At 31.6% G+C, this 17,297-nt stretch overlaps 1 protein-coding gene across 1 annotated transcript; it reads left to right on the top strand.

Moving 5' to 3' along the window:
• The first annotated feature begins 618 nt into the window (after window positions 1-618).
• On the top strand, window positions 619-15,494 carry LOC111054342. Its single transcript, XM_039445365.1, has 11 exons — window positions 619-1,345; window positions 3,844-3,965; window positions 4,389-4,516; window positions 5,249-5,389; window positions 6,134-6,339; window positions 8,442-8,564; window positions 9,111-9,343; window positions 9,692-9,889; window positions 10,786-10,912; window positions 11,746-11,851; window positions 12,164-15,494. Exons 2-11 carry the CDS (start codon window positions 3,847-3,849, stop codon window positions 12,475-12,477), a joined length of 1,695 nt encoding a protein of 564 aa, XP_039301299.1. The 5' UTR covers window positions 619-1,345; window positions 3,844-3,846; the 3' UTR covers window positions 12,478-15,494.
• The last annotated feature ends 1,803 nt before the right edge of the window (window positions 15,495-17,297 follow it).

Raw genomic sequence — 17,297 nt, 5'->3', positions numbered from 1 at the left:
TATACGGTTACAAGATCGGATTGTGTCGTAAAGACAATAAATTCATCATTTCATTGATCATCATATGATATTATAAGATATCAGAAGAATTTTGTTCATGAAATGGAAACCTACCTCTTTAGTGGATATTATTTTGTGAAGACTTTCTAGAAACGTGTGTCCCTCTTTCAATCTATATGAAAAAGTTGATTCAGAAACAGGATACTGAATCCAGGAAAGTAGGTTTGAAGAAGAGTCCATGAAATTCTATTTACAAAACTCTATTACATTGAAAATAAATTGAATCAGATATAAACTAGGCGAATTTGAAAACGCAACTAACTTTTCAATGAAAACCTGAAAAAACTCATCGTGTTTTTCAATTATTACATTTGATTTTTTTTTGTTTTAAATTATTTTGTTTAAAATTATGTTTTAAATCATGATCACATTCACATTGAAATTCCTAGAATTGATTTGTGGAAGGATTACTATTCCACTCAGGATGTTATTTTGCTGTGGGTGTTGATAATAATCAGTCACATCCCATTGTGTTTCCTACATACTAGCCTAATTGATAAGCTGTCCCATTTAAAAGTTGAACGGTGTACTTTTAAATAACATTATTATTATCTGACTTGTTGCTTTACAAGAGTAGTGCAGTTCAGTACTAGACATAGTAATAGTGCCAGTTGACGATACCGGTATAGAATGAACGTAGTTTTAATTCTGTCACCGTGTTCTCTATCGATTGTTAGCTTCAAACTTCGGCACTATTATTGACTCAACAAGTATAGATGATTCTCAAAACACCTGTCTTTGAATACATCTGCTCTGTTGGCTTTTCTCTATGCCCTGCTAGCATTTGTGTTTCAATGAATTGAACCTGTCTGTCTGTGAATCGTTCGATAAAAGTTTTGAAGTTCACCTTATTGTTTATCTATTTACTTGGTAGAATAAAAGTAATAATATATCTGATTTGATTGATTGTGAGTATTTTTAGCTTGATGTGTAGTGATCGGAGAAAACTCAGGTTGAGATCAATTCAAGTTATTGTGTAGTTGATATGATATTGATATAGTTGATTGTGATAGATATATATGGTGTAGAGATTCTGGATGTGCTGGTGAAGATTTTGAAAAATGTCTTATTAGAAATAGATGATATCGGTACTTGAATAAGTATAGTGGTTATAAAAATGGATTAATATTGTCCGTTTAAATTGTTGACATTTCATCAGTGATCATTCAACGATGATTATAAATTAGAGTGAAATACGGATGAATAATATCATCAACATTTGGGAGCTCTTTATTGTTGGATAATAATGTTTCAATAATTTTGGTTTGTCCTGCAGTTCCATACGGTAAGAAGTTATGAGTTTGATCGCTAAGCTTATTGATATTCATTCAATTCCTCATAGCTGTTCAGCTATAAAGGTTCCATTTTGAAAACTATTGTTCTGTACTTGGAGTTTCACAATTTCAGACGTGATAATAGAACTATTTAAATTCAACAGACACTCTTAAGGTCGAACGTAGGAGAAAAAATATTTATTCTATGATTTACATCACTCGTCATGCTAGCGCATTTTTTTTAGTTACAGTAGCTCCTTTGATGGTATCACTACTAAGCCAGCTTGGCACTTGATGAAATTTTTTTTTCAGTAAATACATCTAGTACATTAAAGTTCTTTATTTATACTTTGCGATTCTTATCAATTGAGAAAGTGATCTTGTCAAAATATCCTATCTTATTCAGTACACAATAATGAATGGAATATGAGTGTAAATTCAATAGTCAGAGGGTTGATAAAATATAAGATAGAAATCTTACTTTTTATACATGGAAGTTGAACATTAAAACTTTCAACCACATAAATAATGTGAGTGAATAAATAATGTTCGACAAGTGAAACATTTTGAAATTGTATGTAATATTACAATCGTGAGTGTCATGTCTATCAGGAATGAACAACTTCTCAGAAACATGCTAACGAACAAGCAGCCTTGAAGTAATTGGGTTAATGTTGAACAAGTGATAAGGAAAGAAAATGCATATTTTCATCATGGATAGTCTTTTACTGTACTAGAGTTGACTAATCAGATAATTGATATTACAATGAAATCGTTGAAAAATTATAAAAGATTAGTGAAGATAAATAATAATAATAATAATTTTATTAATGGAGACAACAGGATAAACCCAGCTTTGTTTTTTAAACAAAAGCTTTGTCTCCTTCACACAATACAATATTTTCAACAAATTATACAATTTGAAATACAAGAAGATAAAAAAATGAAGAAATATACAATTAATATGAAAGAATATAAATAATCATTGAAGTAATCATAAACAGTAATAATTGATTATAAGAATAATTATTAAACAAAATAGAATCAAATAATAATAAAAAGAGAAAAAAAGAAGAAGGAAGAATGAAGAGAGAAAGGAAGATATTGAATTAATCATAACAAATTGTCAAAGGATAGATTATTCCTTTTCAAATTGAATAGATTTAATCAATTCAAATCTAAAGACTCAATCAGTCTAAATATAGGGGACCAGAAAGTGGTATAGTGGTACTTGTATCAAAAAGTGGTGAAATACCTCTCATCACTCAAAAGCTTATTGTCTAAGTGGACATCACCTTCAGAGAAAATCGTTGTCCAAACAAAAGGACAATACCGTGAAGTAGGAATTGGGATAGGCTGTAGGAGTAGGATAGTTCACGTGCCTAGAAAATACACCCTTGTAAGCCGGGATGCCTAAACGACCCCTTCAATATTGAGAATACGCTCAGTTATCATTATTTCCGATTGGTTTACGTATACAGTATATATTAACAATTTAAATATCTCGTAATGACAAGATTACTCGTAATTATTGGCAGTTTGATAACGTTTTCTATAAGTTTGTTTTTAATAAATTTTATTCATAAATTTTCCAGATAATGTTTTGTTGGAGTTGCATCAAAGAATCCTGTTTCACTTGTTTCAAAAGGGAAAGAAAAGATAGCTTTCCTGAACTACCTCTGAACAATATTGAGAATACGCTCAGTTATCATTATTTCCGATTGGTTTACGTATCTATATAATATAAAAGCGAAATGGCACTCACTCACTCACTCACTCACTCACTCGCATAACTAAAAATCTACCGGACCAAAAACGTTCAAATTTGGTAGGTATGTTCAGTTGGCCCTTTAGAGGCGCACTAAGAAATTTTTTGGCAATATTTCAACTCTAAGGGTTGTTTTTAAGGGTTTAAAGTTCGTCTTTTAGCATGTATATTCTTCTTCTCCCAATCTCTTAATTATAATTGAAATTTCCATATCATATGTTACTATAAAACTATAATCTAGATAGAGTACCTCTTCGAAACAGTTGTTAACTGGCAACTAAATTAATAATTTTGTCAGGTTGGCATTAAGTTGAGTTGACTTTGTTAGGTTGGCACCAAGTTGAAGATTTAAATGCATTTATCGCGGAAAAATTGATTGGGCACTGCTACTTCAATCCTGGGAATATTATATTACTAGCCGTCAGGCTCGCTTCGCTCGCCATATCCGTTTAGTCAGACGTTTAGTCTGGACCCCCGACTGGATTGTCCTAACATGATAAAAATTCAGGCGAGCGAAGCGAGTCTATAATCTGCTAATCTCATTCTTGGACGATCCAGTCGGGGGTCCAGGGGGTGGAGCCCCCTGGCTAGACGGATATGGCGAGCGAAGCGAGCCTGACGGCTAGTACAGTATATAATAACAATTTAAATATCTCGTAATGACAAGATTACTCGTAATTATTGGCAGTTTGATAACGTATTCTATTAGTTTTTAATAAATTTTATTCATAAATTTTCCAGATAATGTTTTGTTGGAGTTGCATCAAAGAATCCTGTTTCACTTGTTTCAAACGGGAAAGGAAAGATAGCTTTCCTGAACTACCTCTGAACAATACTGTTTACAATGTGAGAAGAATATCAAGGTGAGCTGTTTTTCCTTTCAAAAACACATTTTTCAACGTATTCCATGAAAACTAAAACTTATTGTCATGATACGACATGTTAGAAGTCAAATTGAATCATTTCGCAAAAGATAAGAGGTTCACACTACACAAACACACGCAATATTTGTGGTAGTCTTCCTAAGAACTATTCTAAATTCTAGATCAACGGTTGTTTGAATTTTTTTCATAAATATTTTGGTAGATACACTATCACCTTGTGAAACTCTATCTCAATCGTCTATAGTGAATATAATCTATTTATGGAGCCAACAGGGTACCTCTTATGTGTATACCTCTTGTGAATAATAATAGTGTGATTTGTGTATTTGTGAATAATATCTGATGTATTATTCCATTTTTCTACAAAGCATTCAAGGATATTTTATCGGTTTTTGTCAACAGTTTCGGACGAACACTATCCAATGAAGATTTCGAGAAAAATGGAGAGCTACGCACTGAAAACTGTGACAATAGTTTTCTATCTCCAAGTATGATACCATGCGATAAAGTTACAATAACCATCCAACCAGGTTGTAAATCAGTTTTTCATTACAAGCACTTTCATAGTTTCTTGTTCCTGATAGCATAATAACATAATAAATTTATCATATAATTCAACATAACCTAGAGTGTTATACTCTGACAATAACTCAATATCAATTTACAGGAGATACCGTTATTGAAGAGAGTAATATATGCTCATTATATTTTAGGACCAACTAAAACTTTCCCAGTTCATCTCGAATTATGATAAAAATTGAGTCTTATATCTGTTACAAAGTTAGCAGAGATGATTCAACTCACAGACTAAGAGAACGATAAAGCTTTTTCCTGCATTTAGCGTCTCAAATTATTTATAGCCTTGGTGATGAAAAAGAATATATTTATTAGATATTGCTAGATTTATCTGACATATTTTCAATTGTTTCATAAAGTCCTTGTCATGTTGATGGATATGAAAATATTTCAATCGTAAATTGCGTCTTTCTCAGTACCTTCATTTTCACATTAATCATATCATCACTTTATGATTATTTTGCATAATGATGCTTTTGGTGGGGATAGTTCTAAGTGATAGCCTACTCCTGTTACTATCATTTTATTCTACTTTCATTATCTATACAAGTTAAGGAAAACTATATTACTTCTTATTCAACTGGTAATAGTGTATTGTGTTCAAATCAATAATTATTGCAAGATTGAATTCATGATTCACGTTGAAAATACTAATGTTTGTAATCTAAGTGTTGCATTCACCGCAGATTTGAAGGAAGATGAATGGGAAGGCGTGAAAAGCAAAAAACGTTGGAAAAAGGCACTATCGAAAGGTCACAAGAAAAACAAACAAGACTCCAGTACATCTTCAAAGAAATCTGGCTCCAACAAAGATAAGCATTTATCAGGTGAACATCAATGCAGATATTTTTGTAAAAAAAAAATAATAATTCGCTTATAAGTTTTGGAACATAAAGTTATGAGCTTCAGAAATTGTAATATATATCCGAATAATAATTATAAAATAAAATGTATTTTATCGTATATTATAATCTTAAAGACAAAGACGCTCTACAAGGGGTAGGCTACTCACTCACATTCTATAATAAGAATTCCAACATCTCGAGAGGTCGATTGAAAGTGGTTGAAATCGATCTAATTGGAATTGCTGCAATTCACAACGAAAGAATAAGTTTACATAATATATGATGGTGTTGTAGTATTTAGAGATTGAGATTACGAGAATTGTTCGCTACCAACATGTTACGAGCGATAAGTTGACGCAAGTTACTACGATTCATTCTCATTTCGAGAGAATTTTCCATTCCGTGTGGAAAGATATTGATATTTGAAAAATATAAGTAGCTTGAGAAATGGATCTTGTAAGACTATTAGAACAGTAATTAATTTCACATTTAGGTAAATGTTGTGAAGGTGGTATTGTGATAGTTATCCTTAGGCTACTTTATAAAAATCTAGATAATGTCCAAACACAGATTTAGAAATAAAATTTGTGGTTGATATTGAAGTATCGATTTAGAAATAAAATCTGTGGTTGGTCAATATCTAGTCTTTTCATTTAGTGACAATATTTAAAATTTCTTTTGCAGTTTCTTGAGTAAGTTTTTCCAAAATTGCGTTTTTATATTTAGTTGTTACTGAAGAAGAGGCTGAAAAATCGTCAGGTGATTTGAAAAAGTCGTCTTCGTTTGGGGAGAAAACTAAGAACAGGGGCAACTGGAACAAATCGTTGTTGGCGGAAAAAAAGAAGGACATTGTTGGCGGGACTTGCAGCACTGACCGGCTTATGCTGCCTGACAACGGACAATCAAACCTATTCTATTCTAACCCAGATATTGTGAGTTACTTAAATTATTTCTAAATATTACACTAGCCACTTAAAAGCGTTCGAACAAGTTAGACCACACACCTATATATAGTGAGGTCCACGTTATAATGGCAGTGAAGAAATATAGGAGAAAAACGTTGCCAAGTCTCTCCATTTTGCCACTGACTGTACACAGCTGTTACACACTTCATCCCATTAAATCTGATCTAATAATAATTATCATTTCCTTGATAAAATAATTAATTCAATGTCAAATTAATCAAGGAAATATATTTTTTTATAATTTGATTCAAAAATTTGCTTTCATAATTGAGATCAGATTTTTATTTTTATACAAACTTGAAATGACAGCTAATTAAAAAAGCTGTGACACAACAATCTGAATTTCAAAACAACAGAAGTTAAGTTATTTGGTAAATATTCTACTCCAATTTCTTTTAAAAATAATAGAAAAATAGAAATCCTATTCAAAAATAAGTAATTTCAATGGATTAATTCTTAAATAACTTTTCAATATTATTATACCGGTACGAGTAGGTCTAACCTATACGGTTAGGCTAACTGAAGCATGGATGAAGTCTAGGATGGTTAGTTATCAACTTTTAAAATGTCATTTCAGGTATTTAAATTTGTGTTTCTCATACGGTAATGTTTAAAAATTATTTCATTGTTTCAAAAATACATTTTAAATCAATTATACGACTTGTGTTCTCAAGTATTTTGATAGAATGAAGAAAAAAATGGCGGCTGAGAATTGTTTGGTCAGTTGTCAAAAGTGAATATAAAAATATTAATATTAATGTTCTGGCAAATAGATAACATTGCAAAGCGAGAGAGAGATAGTGCTATCTGTTTTGTTGTATGATAGAAAAGGACAGCAACAGTATTGTCAGCAATCGTACACTGCCATTATAATGTGGACCTCATTATAGAATTTCCTACGATTACGTATTCTCACCAACAGCTGATTCTCAACCAATCGTAGGACATTCTGGAAGTCGTGATATTTTTGAACGTTCGTCAGTGGCCACCAGCTTTATATATTATGAGCTTCCACAATAGAAGCTTACTTAAAACTATAGGTCATACACACCGCCTTAGCGAAGCAGGGGTGCCCACAGGGGGTGGGTTGAACTCAGCGTCCTTGAAATTCTTTGGGATGGGGAGCTCAAAACCACAAAATCAGGCTCAAAATCAAATCTGGTGGGAAGCGGTGGCAAAAAAGGTCAGTAGTGTTTAATTTTATAGTATAGTGGGTGGGGGTGGATAGAAGAGCTGAATTTTTTTAAAAATAAAATGGGTGTAATGTTAATCAATCCGTCCATTTCATACCGGATTAGTGTAAATTTAACATTATAAAAGATAGGACGGCTACGTCTTTCAAGCTACGGCGGTGTGTAGTGAGTGCCCTTAACAACATTATTTGTTGTAATCTGCACATCCTGAACGCGTTTCAAGGCTCTGGACTTCTTCAGTGTACCTTGATACTGACGGTTTTCTTGGTTATCTTGAATATCTTGAATCATAACCCTATTTTGGAATTTTAAAGTGTTATCTAAATTTGGAAAAGAAATAGTACAAGGAGTATCCTTAGTTTTTCTTTCCCAATCAGTGCTTCTTTGTAAAAATTATAAATAAATAAATGAATAAATATCATAGATTAAAGTAGATTATTGATTATAATAATTCAGATTATGATAGAAAATGGAAAATTGAATGCCTGGTCTCATCTACTGTTTCAACCTTTCTGAAAAGATGAATCGTTGAATCAATTAACTAACGTATTCAGTATAAGTTAGATGAGTAAGTTATGCTATGTATGTTTTCCAATCGGTAGTGACGAGAATAGGAACTCAGGCCTGAATCGTAATCTTGAGTATTACTTTCATAGATGATAGAATTCATTGTTCTAGGATGCAAATTTTATCAATCTATTTACTCTATTTCGTCACTCTATTTTTTCTTATACTAAGAACATCTTGCGCACATGTTCTCAGAACTATAGTCAACTCTAATAGTTTCTCTTGTCTACTATCTTTACTACTGATTACTTAAAAATACTATGTATTAAGTTTTAGGTCTATCTAACTTTGAAATGATTTTGATTTCAGTCAGTGAGCAAGAGCTCACTCGCAACACTAGCTTTGAATGGTGAGAATACGGCAAATAGTGAAGAGTTCCTCAGTCCCAGCCTTTCCGACGAAACTATTTGGATGAAGTCTCAAAGTTGTTTGGTAAGTCTCTTCTAATATTACTGTTTTTTCACTTCTAACTTTATTTGTATTTTTAGTCTCACAATTTATAAACTGTATCCATTTCATATATAAGGTGATTTTTGAGCTTGTACTATACAGCGAAAGTAATACTAAAGCTCATGTAAACAAGCTAAGTCGTTGCTTCGAGTTGCGAAGAATAAATGTTTTCACCCTAAACTTGATAGGAGATGTCTGGAATTGATTTTAGTAGAATGACAAGCAACATAGGTACAGTACTTGAAAGAGTCACATCGTCGCATCGTTTTCTGCTGCTTTGAAAATATTTTTATGATATGATTATAATAATATATTATATCAGATGATAATTTATTCATCCATGATAATTATTATTATATAGAAAATGAATCAAATTTCATAATAAAAAGTTCACACGCATTCAAGGATTTTTTTTTAGAAAACATCTAGTACAGGGTTAAAACCCTGCCGTTATTTTGAAATATTCATTAAAGTTGAATTTTATCATTAGGCCTATAATAATTCGATTTTTTCAATTTGTTATTATAGGACATAAAGAATCTCGACTCAAATGAGGCGGACAGTTCTAAGGAGGGTCGCGAGCTGGCTAAAGCCCATGGTTTGGATTTGAATCTCTACCAGAATATTCCACTATCCAAATCAATTGAAGCAGTTAATAAGGCCCGACAAACCCTACAGGCATCGGGCAGAGAAGACATTTTCCAAGAACTTCCTCTGGGAACAATATTTTTCGATGTAGTCTTCGATGAACAAAAGAAAAAGTAAGTTTGAAAAATCAAAAGTAAGGCTCGTATTAAATTGGGTGACCAGCCTCGGCCATGGTCCGCCAGAGAGCAACAATTGGTTGCCGTGTGTTAAGTACGCTCAGACACCAGTGAGACATCAGGATTGGTGGCCGGGCTGGTGACCCTAGTGTATAGATGGGCGCATAATGAGAGCTAATGCCCCGCGACTCGCTCGGATACATTACCCATTGGTGTCATAGATTGGTGGCCTTCTGTAATACGAGCCTAAAATTTGACCATTGAAATCACCATCTTGATCTAAGTAATGGATGAATCAATAATCCCGCCTTTGAATATGATAATTTTCAAATTTTCGATGTCTAGGTTGAGCGTTACAATTGAAAAAGTTCCAAAGTTGGCTGGGAAAGGTGAAGCCCAGCTGAAGTACCAATTCATGGTGAAGTTAACAGTCCTACCAAGTGAGAAAGAGGTCCACTCAACAAAGCATCATCACACTATTGACAGACCAATCAACGAAACATTTGTTTTCGATGTCAAAAAACTCAGTGACAAAGTTCTCAGGTAAGCAGCAAATAGTTCTGAGCATATAAAATATTATTATTTTCGAAGAAATTGTAAGGATATGTGGGCACTAGGCATGGACAGTAGTGTCAGAATGTATCGAAAGGAGAATTATTTTCTGCTAGACGATTATCAATCATTTATACATGTTTAATGAGATGAGTAGATGACTTGAACAAAAAAGCATGCGCTTGGTGGGATTTGAACCTATGACAAAAGATTATCATCCGAATAAAATATCGGAGTCCCCATACAAAAGAATACTGAACTCGTATGATGTCCTTGATTGATCTACTATTCATTCTGGTGATTCATTATTAAATTGAAGTGAAAATGCAATTATTTGATTTACTGTCGACTACTGTCTATTATTGCTGTTTTGACAGAAAGAGTGTGTTAGAACGGCACAATATGAACAGCGTCGCTTCACGGAAAAGTACTACTAGGACTATATCGGCCTGAATTGACAGTGAAATTTAGAACATCAACGCCCTATACCATGATATGCTTTCTTTTCTCTATGGTCCTACTAAATAATAATAGGTAGGCCTACTTGTATACAAAACTTTTATTACCATAAAATAAGAAAAGAGAAAGTACATAAAGCTGCGTTTACACCAAAGTTATTAACAAAATGTTAATAACTTAATCCTTATAGATTGAACATAACTTATCATGCACATGATGAACAAATGTGTTTGTCAAGTTCCGTTCAATCTAATAGAATCTATAAGGATCAAATTATTAACATTTTGTAATAACTTTGGTCTAAACGCAGCTTTATGTACTTTCTCTTTTCTTAGTTGTTTTAGTAACTCAGTAAAAATGATTAGTCTACTCTACTATTTGTGCAATATTGTTTTTTATTCTTAAAGATTTCTATCATTTATTGACAGGTTTTCTGTGTTTGACATGGATAGAAGGGGCAAATACGACGCAGTGGGCCACGCTTTATTCTACCTAGAAGATATTTTGCAGCCATTTTCTAGGCTCCATCAAATGAAATTGTACAAGCAATCAGTCGTAAGTATGCAGATGAATTGGTATTGCCAAGAAATTAAGAATGCAATTAGCATTACTTTTTGTACACGAGTACAGATTTATTTTTTCATAATTTTGAAAATTGTAAATGCAATGAAAAATAAAATGATTGTGACATGGAGTGAGGACGAATGGATATTCTATGATTGTAGTCTAAAAATTGCTTATTTGACAAGTACCCAATATATTGGCTATCAATTCTCTCATGATTGCTAAATGTCTAGGCACTTCCAATGAATACGATCAATTTAAAAAGTCATTCCAACTACACGAGTATCTTGGATAAGCTTGTTTCAATACAAGCATTGGAATTATGTTTAAATAATCTCTATACTCCGTGCAAATTTACTTCATACTTGGAGGAATTTGCGGCGCAGAGAAATGGAGGGAGATCAGCCAATTGCGGTGATGGATTGAGTCATAGGTGGAAACGCAGTTGTCAATTTGTCGATTAGAGTCAGTTGAGTCTGTGATTGCAGAGAGGAAACTTCCTAAGTTTGACATGAGCGCTTGAATATTCACTGTAAATTAGAGAACGCTGGCCGGTACACAAGGGTAACATAGCCGCCGTTGTATCCCTGCCGCTGTATGCCTTCTCTCCTGCGCATGTCCATCCCAAGTCGGAGGTAATTCTGAACAGAGTATAGTAGGCTATGAAAATAGCCTATATGAATGAATAATGAATTAAATAAAATAATCATTAAATTACAATAGATTTTATATCCAATGGAATATCAACAATTCATTCGTGTGATTAAATAAACAATGTCATATTTTGGCTATATTTTTAAGATAAGTGTGTATTTTTGTTTCAGCCTGACGTTTATCCCGGTACCATGCAGCTCACAATGTCATTCAATAGAGAAAAGAATAATGTTACTTTAACAATAAAACAGATAGAAAACCTTGATCTTAAAAAGGGTGAGACTTTAAATAATAATAGAACATTTTTGTTTTTCATTTCTAATGATCGCATTAATGAGAAGGTAGTTTTTTCTTTGAATTTCGATATTCTTATTTAATGCATCAAATGAATATTATTATTTATTTGTGGTTTTAATCTGACATTTTATAAATAAAAATAAGTAGCCCTGAATACATTCTACATTTTAATGAATCAAGTTTATTGTTCAAATCACAAATCTATTGTCTATGATGATAACTGTATTCAACTATCCAAAACCCATTAATGCATGGGAAATAATGTGATAACTATTTGGTTTGGTTTTACAGGTAAGTGCAAACTGTTCCTGAAATTCTTCATATTTGGAGAGAAGAAGAAAGAAAAAATGTCAGCGGTAGTCATTTACGACACAAAAGCAGTTTTCAACTTTTCTACGACAGTGAAAATTGATCCGACAGGAATGAAGCAGAACTACATTGTGATTTGTTTGAAATCAAAAGACGCTATGAAGCAGAACAAGAGTATTGGAAGATTAATTATAGGACCCTACTTTTATGCCGAAGATGGCAAAACATTGACCCCTTGGGGAAGGGTAGTGCTGTATAATGAAACTATTTCCAACTCTTTCAGAATGTATTTATGAAAGAGTAATTGATTTGCTTTATTTCATAAATAATCATATCAGTATAATGAAGGTATTTCAATCTCTTTTAGAATTTAGGCTATTTATGAAAAGTAACTGATTTTTGTATTTCATAGTTATATTAATAAACTAGTTTATAAGTAGTTGAGTCCTCATTATTGCTAATTAAAGCCTGATGTTCCATAAATTTATAAATCTTGTAAAACTGGAAACGCTGACAATAGGATGTCGATACAGTAACCAAGTTAAAGACAATGTTAGGTGAGAATTTAATAAAGTAGTGTTTATGCCGAGTACCAGCAGTTCATATAGAAAGGTTATCTTAATAGATAGCTTCTTGAGCTAAGCCTGTTCCATAAACCATATTTCCATGCTGCATTTTGACACTACTTATGCAACCATGCTTCAAGGGGAAACCGTTCAAGCGACATCCTCAATAGAATATGTTTACACCACTTTATTCAGCTCCTGATTATTGTTGAGAGCTGTATAACGGGACTCCCAGACTTTCATGAAACAGAAACTATCTTGATAGCCTCTCACATTCTGTTGACTGTTTCAATCCAACCAGATAATAAACAACAATAAAGCCAACTATTAATACTATTAGAACTATTATTAATACTGGGAATTGAGAACAACAGAGAGAAGATGTAATTCATTACGGTAGCAGCAAATTGAAAAATACTTGATTGTCGATTACAAGAACGATTATGTCGCATAATAAAATCTAAATCCAGTCTATAGAAAAAACAAGGAACCAAAATACGTTAAATTTTGACTGTTTGATGAATAGAAGCTATTGTGTTACAGTTTTGGGCTATGCCTGTTGTCTTCTCCCAATCATATTATATTTTAATTATGATTTGTGATTGTCAATGTAATAAATAATAATAAATTCATTATACAACTATTTTATTTAAATCACAATATTATGAAAGGATCAGGTTAATAACAGTATATGACATTTCACTTTTGAATAATTTATGACGACGCTGCAGTTATTTTTAGACTACAGTGTCGTCAAAAATAATTCAAAAGTGAAATATTAACTAGCAGTTTGTCATGGGAAGTGGAATAGATGAATTATAGTAAATAACAATTAATAAACAGAACAATTTTCAGATTCGCAATACATAAGTTTAATGTAAATAATTGGACAAGATACAAGATAAATTTCCATTCCTTTCAAAAGGCAACCAGGTAAATATTGAAATTTAGATATTGCTTTACACATTCATCAGAAATAAAGAAGTTACAATGAAAGGTAAAATTACCATAAACCCAAAATAAGTGTTGATCATAATAAACATATAAATTGATCAACTCAAAAATTATTGTTAAATCGATATCAATATGAACTTAGATAAATATTGTAAAAACAAAATAAATTTTATAACAGTATATGACATTTCACGTTTTAATTATTTTCGTAGAAAAATAACTGCAGTGTCGTCAAAAATAATTCAAGAGTGAAATAGGCCTATTAACTAGCAGTTCGTAATTGAAAGTTAAATAGATGAGTAGTATAAGACAATAATTAAGAAACAAAACAAGTTTCGGATTCGCAATACATAAGTTTAATGATAATAATTGGACAAGATACAAGATAAATTTCCATCACTATTACAAGGTAATCAGGAAAATATAAATATTCAAAAGATAAATTTTCATCACTTTTACAAGGCAACTGGGAGAATATTATTATTTGAATATTGCTTTACAAATCCATTAACAATAGAGAAATTACAATGAATGATCCCAAAATGAGTTTCGATCATAAACATATAAATTGATCATCTCAATAATTATTGTTAAATCGATATTAATTTGAAACTTACAAAAATATTTGTAAAAACAAAATAAATGTTATCAAAAAATTAAAATAAAACAAAATTAATGCTGTAAGTAATAAGCATATTATTTTGATATATAATATTTTTATATTATGATTAATGAAATATAGTTATAGTTATTCAATAGGAAACAACTAATATTAATATAGGATACAACCAATATATTCATCATACCAGATTTTAATGGAACATTTCACTTGTTCCGACAACAAATAGCCATATAACATAGCATGCCAGTTAGAGAATAGCTAGCTATCAAGTGTATCAACTTTTTGGTTAGGGCTAATCTTATTTATCAGGAAATAGAAAATATAAGTACCGTACCCTCATTAAACTATAATAATTATTACATTTTATTTTGTGAATAAAAGGTTTTGATAAAGGGTACTTAGATTTTCTTTTTTCTTATCAAGTGTTAATTTGCATGAGCATATCGACTTCTACTACAAAAAAAAGTAAATTCGTATGGCTTTTGTTGGTGGGGAGTCCCTTGCGGGAAGGCCCCACCGCCTGAATATATCATTTAAGCCGTCAATAGGCCTTACGACAGTCATACTTCAGCCGGGACCGACAGTTTAACGTGCCCATCCGATAACACGGATAAATCGACTTCTACTATAAGATAACCACACAGACACAGAACATAAATGACCATGGATTCTGGCATATGAATGGGGCTCAACTCCTAACCTAAATAAACAAAATCACGGAGATTTCACAACATTCTTGATTTGTTAAATTACTTCATCTCTTCAAAAAATCTCATGATTAAATTACGAAGTAGAGTAGCATTTTCCTTAATAAAATCAAAGCTAATAATTGCGAAAAAGGTCGAATCGAGCATTGTGATTATTGAAACATCAAAAGCTGTGTTCTTTAGTAATTTTTTGCTGAAATGTTAAATTCAATGAAAGGAAATGCACATTTAGATGACATATTTATTGATTTTTATTAAAATATGATATGGCGAAAATATTGTGTTTATTAGTGAGATGACTAAAAAGTCTCTGTAATGAGTAAAGATTGAGGTCAACTAACATTCCCAGTAAAAAATGTAGATTAGTGAAATGAACTAGGTAACACTAAAAATTATCTATAAACAAATCTATACTAAGATTCTGAATGGTTCTCCTACATTTATCCTTCAATCCGTTTGTCCACGATCAAATTTCTATATAAAACGTCTTGTCCAATCTTGGATTTTGATATGTTTGTCAAATATTATTGGACAATATCAAACAAGCAATAAATTTGTATGAATTATCGGATATTTTATCACTATATATTTTTGGACTACTGGCCATCTCTTTTCGATTCATTTCCAAATAGAAAACACTTTACAATCAAAATAATATAATCAATGAAAATTGTTTCCCCAAATGGATCTGCAGGCTAAGAAAGAGACCTTTCTTAATATTCGAAGATCAAGCAATCTTCGAATAATATAGGGAAGTATTAAAAAATGTTGTCTTCTACAATACGATCCGTCAATTACATTATATTCTTTGATAGAATTAAAACAAGTATAATTCAGTTCAAAGTGCATCAAATTTTTCCACGGAGTTGGACAGGATCTGTAGCTTCATTTCTATTTATAATATTTCTATATATAATTGGATGGGAAATTACATATTATGCAAACTGCTTTATAAATTCTCTCAGTTATGCGTGAGGAAGCTGTCAATTACTTTGTCACTAGTTCCTAAGAAAAGTACAATCGATTTGTAATCATCCCAAATAACATTCTATAATATATTAGCATACAAAAATTGAAAAAAGTTAATGAAGATATTAATCATTTAAAGATTTTATGAATCTTCATACCACAATAATCTTTTTTTTTCATTTTAATCATTAATTATGATCATCTTAATATCTTTCATACCACAAATTGAATAGTGACTATCATTTTAATGAGACAAATGTTATATTTGTTATTATTTTGAGCGATTGATAGAACGTGATATAAAAAAATATTATAATTTACAATAAATGGAAATTTTAATAACATGTTCTCAAAGTACCAATAATGCCTACTAATAATAGTGGTACTGTAATAAAGAAAATATTATTAAACCTGTTCATGGGAATAGTCTGTAACCGAAATACATTTTTAAGCTTGCTTTATCAAGAGAATAAAGAAGCTAAATCAGCTTGAAGATTCTCAAGTGTTCTCCAATTTCCTAATTTGTGTCACAAAATCTAAAATAGTATCAAATGGTCACATTGTATCAATTATATTGATCTTCCAAGTATCATGATATTGAAAAATACCCTCTTGGGTCAGTAGTTCTCCTAAGTCTACTTCCACGTCACATTTTCATATTAAAGTATTATCTTATTCCTAACTAATGTCCTAATGTAAGCCATAATAATATGTCTATAGTTTTTCAAACAATAAATTTTGTCCCTCCAGATCACCCTGGATTGAAAGTATACGGAAAGAATGGATTGAAAATGGTTGTCCATGTAATATGGTGTCAATAAAATATATATGGTGAATTATGTATCTAATCGCTCATAAATCATATAAGCGCCATGTAACTTGTTCACCAGTTGGAAGGGTGACTGTTTGAGCCCATATCTGCTAACAGTATGCGCTTCTCCCCAGTGGTTTGGAACTCAACTAAAACTGTAGTTCTACAGTTTACTTGTTAAATTCAGCAAAATAAAATGAAATTTTATTGTTAGAAATGTGAAATGTATCCCTATAATAACAACTACTCTTTTCAATTTATCATACCTTTTATAATACTATTTAACTTATATTTTTTTATTTATTTGCATATAAGTTTTTATCATTTATTTATCATATCTTTCGAAATAAATTTATATAGTTATTTCATTTGCCGTATGGCCGGCCAGGTTAGCCGAGTCGACTAAGGCGTTGCACCCTTTAGTCTGCTAACGCTAGACGTGGGTTCGAGTCCCGCCGGTATGCGAGGACGTTTGATCAACTAATCA

This window comes from Nilaparvata lugens, chromosome 1 (assembly GCF_014356525.2).
Source record: "Nilaparvata lugens isolate BPH chromosome 1, ASM1435652v1, whole genome shotgun sequence".
NCBI classification, from domain to species: domain Eukaryota; kingdom Metazoa; phylum Arthropoda; class Insecta; order Hemiptera; family Delphacidae; genus Nilaparvata; species Nilaparvata lugens.
This window is presented reverse-complemented; position numbering and strand designations above follow the sequence as displayed.

Excerpts from the sequence above, each read along its gene's own strand:
- LOC111054342 (XM_039445365.1), top strand. The coding sequence starts at position 3,847 with ATGTTTTGTTGGAGTTGCATCAAAGAATCCTGTTTCACTTGTTTCAAA. Across the intron at positions 4,517-5,248 it reads TACAATAACCATCCAACCAG|ATTTGAAGGAAGATGAATGG; the intron begins GTTGTAAATCAG and ends CATTCACCGCAG. Across the intron at positions 6,340-8,441 it reads TCTATTCTAACCCAGATATT|TCAGTGAGCAAGAGCTCACT; the intron begins GTGAGTTACTTA and ends TTTTGATTTCAG.